The 1,780-nt window shown below is 58.4% G+C and overlaps 1 protein-coding gene across 1 annotated transcript; it reads right to left on the bottom strand.

Moving 5' to 3' along the window:
* Positions 1–287: 287 nt before the first annotated feature.
* ptaL-0 (Oxidoreductase ptaL) lies at positions 288–1,510 on the bottom strand (the record flags this gene model as incomplete). Its single annotated transcript, XM_032033995.1, has 2 exons — positions 288–1,326; positions 1,386–1,510. 2 exons carry the CDS (start codon positions 1,508–1,510, stop codon positions 288–290), a joined length of 1,164 nt encoding a protein of 387 aa, XP_031886865.1.
* Between the last annotated feature and the right edge of the window lie 270 nt (positions 1,511–1,780).

Genomic DNA, 1,780 nt, shown 5'->3' with positions numbered 1-1,780 from the left:
TTGGAATCAGAATGCTCGTCATAAAATTAATAATACTCAGCGCGGTCCAGTTGAGAACATGTGGTAATTAGGACCGTTCCAAACGAATTCGCCTCCTTCCCTCCCCGAATTGCCACGCAGAAGAACCCAGGTCCCAGGACAAAAGCAACAGTGGGACGGGACAGCCAGCCCTACTGCCAGGACAACCAACAAGCGCCGGAAACTCCAAACATGCGTCGTCTTCGTCTATCCATCAATCCGGATCTCTTCTCTCTCCGCCCCGTTCTATCTTTATGTTCTAAGGCCGCTCACCAGTTCTTGGCCTGCAGCGTCCGCTTCCCCTCGACAAGCTGCTTGGCGTAGTCGGTGCCAATGTACCGCCCCTTGAACAGCCAGATGGCGATGCTGGGCAGCTTCCACGTGCCCATCTGTCCCGTCGCCCTGCTGCGGCCGATGGTGATGCCGGCGAGGACCTTGGGGTCCGCGACGTAGTCCGCCGGCCTCGCCGCACCGGTGAAGTGCGCCTGGATACTCTTGACGACGTGCTGCGTCTGCAAGTCTGCGATGCGGCCGTACTCCCCTTCCAGGTTACCGACGTCGCCGACGACAAAGATATTGTCGTGTCCCGGGGCGCGCAGGCTGGCGTCCTGGTTGACGTGGCCCGTCGCATCCAGCATGTTGGACGGCAGGAAGGAGCTGTTGGGGATCGACCCGACGGTGGGCACGTACGCATCAGTCGTCATGGTCGTCTTCTTGCCGTCCTTGGTCGTGAGCTCGAGCGTCTTTTGCCCATTGGCCTCAGTCTTGACCGCGGTGACCTTGGTCTCGGGGATTGGCTTCACCTTGAGCTTGGTGAGCTCGTTGAGTGCCGCCCTACGGACGTTGTCGACGAACGGCGGGCTGAGCGGCAGCGTGTCGTTGTAGATGAAGTAAACATCCTTGCCGCCCTTTTGCGCGTACTCGAAACCGATCTCGCCGGCCGTCTCCGCGCCCGTGACGCCGCCGCCGGCGACGACGATGCTCTTGGCATCCTCGAGCAGCTTTCGAACGCCGTGCAGGGACTTTTTCGTCTCCTCGGTGGTGCCGACCTCCTTCCACGGCATGCCCTCCTTGGCGCGGGTGCCGGTGGCGATGACGATGGCGTCGTAGGGGATGGTGCGGCGGGAGCCGTCGTTAAGGGCGATGACGACGTTGTTCTTGTCGTCGTTGAGGGTCTCGGCCTTGCCGAGGACGAGCTCCCAGCGCTCTTTCGGGTACTGGGCCAGCTCGGGCTCGATGGGGTAGAAGAGGACGTCGTCGCCGAACTGGCCGGGGACGACGCCTCGGACGGAAGCCATGTTCCAGTAGCTGTGATGTGTGTGTGAGTGTGCTGCATGTGCGTGTGTCTAAAACGGTGTCTCTCTTACTGCTCAGCATTGGGCGTCACCAGAATGACCTTCATATCCTTGACCTGGGCGGCGGTGTGCTTGAGAGCGTGATGCGCCACAGGCAGGCCAGACAGGCCGGCGCCAAGAACGACGAGAGTAGGCATCTTTCGCTGTCTAGATTCTATAGTCTCAAACTAAGAAAGTGTATGTCGCTTTCTAGGTAGTGTAAGATTCTGCAATACTGAACAATAAAAATAGGTCTTGCGCGTTGAGATGTTGGTTCAAAGGAGTCGATCAGAGGAAGCTCCAACGAGAAGCAAGCTGCAGTTGCTGGTCCTTGCTTTAAAGGGTTGCTGGGAAGGTGCTCGTTTAAGTTTCCGATACGTTTCGAAACGGGAATTGCGTGCCGTTGTGTTTTGCGAACTTGCCGAACT

The sequence above is a fragment of the Colletotrichum fructicola genome (assembly GCF_000319635.2).
Source record: "Colletotrichum fructicola Nara gc5 chromosome Unknown KSG_Nara_v1_contig02, whole genome shotgun sequence".
NCBI classification, from domain to species: Eukaryota; Fungi; Ascomycota; class Sordariomycetes; order Glomerellales; family Glomerellaceae; genus Colletotrichum; species Colletotrichum fructicola.
Note: the sequence above shows the minus strand (reverse complement) of the source record. Positions and strands in the feature narration are given on the sequence as shown.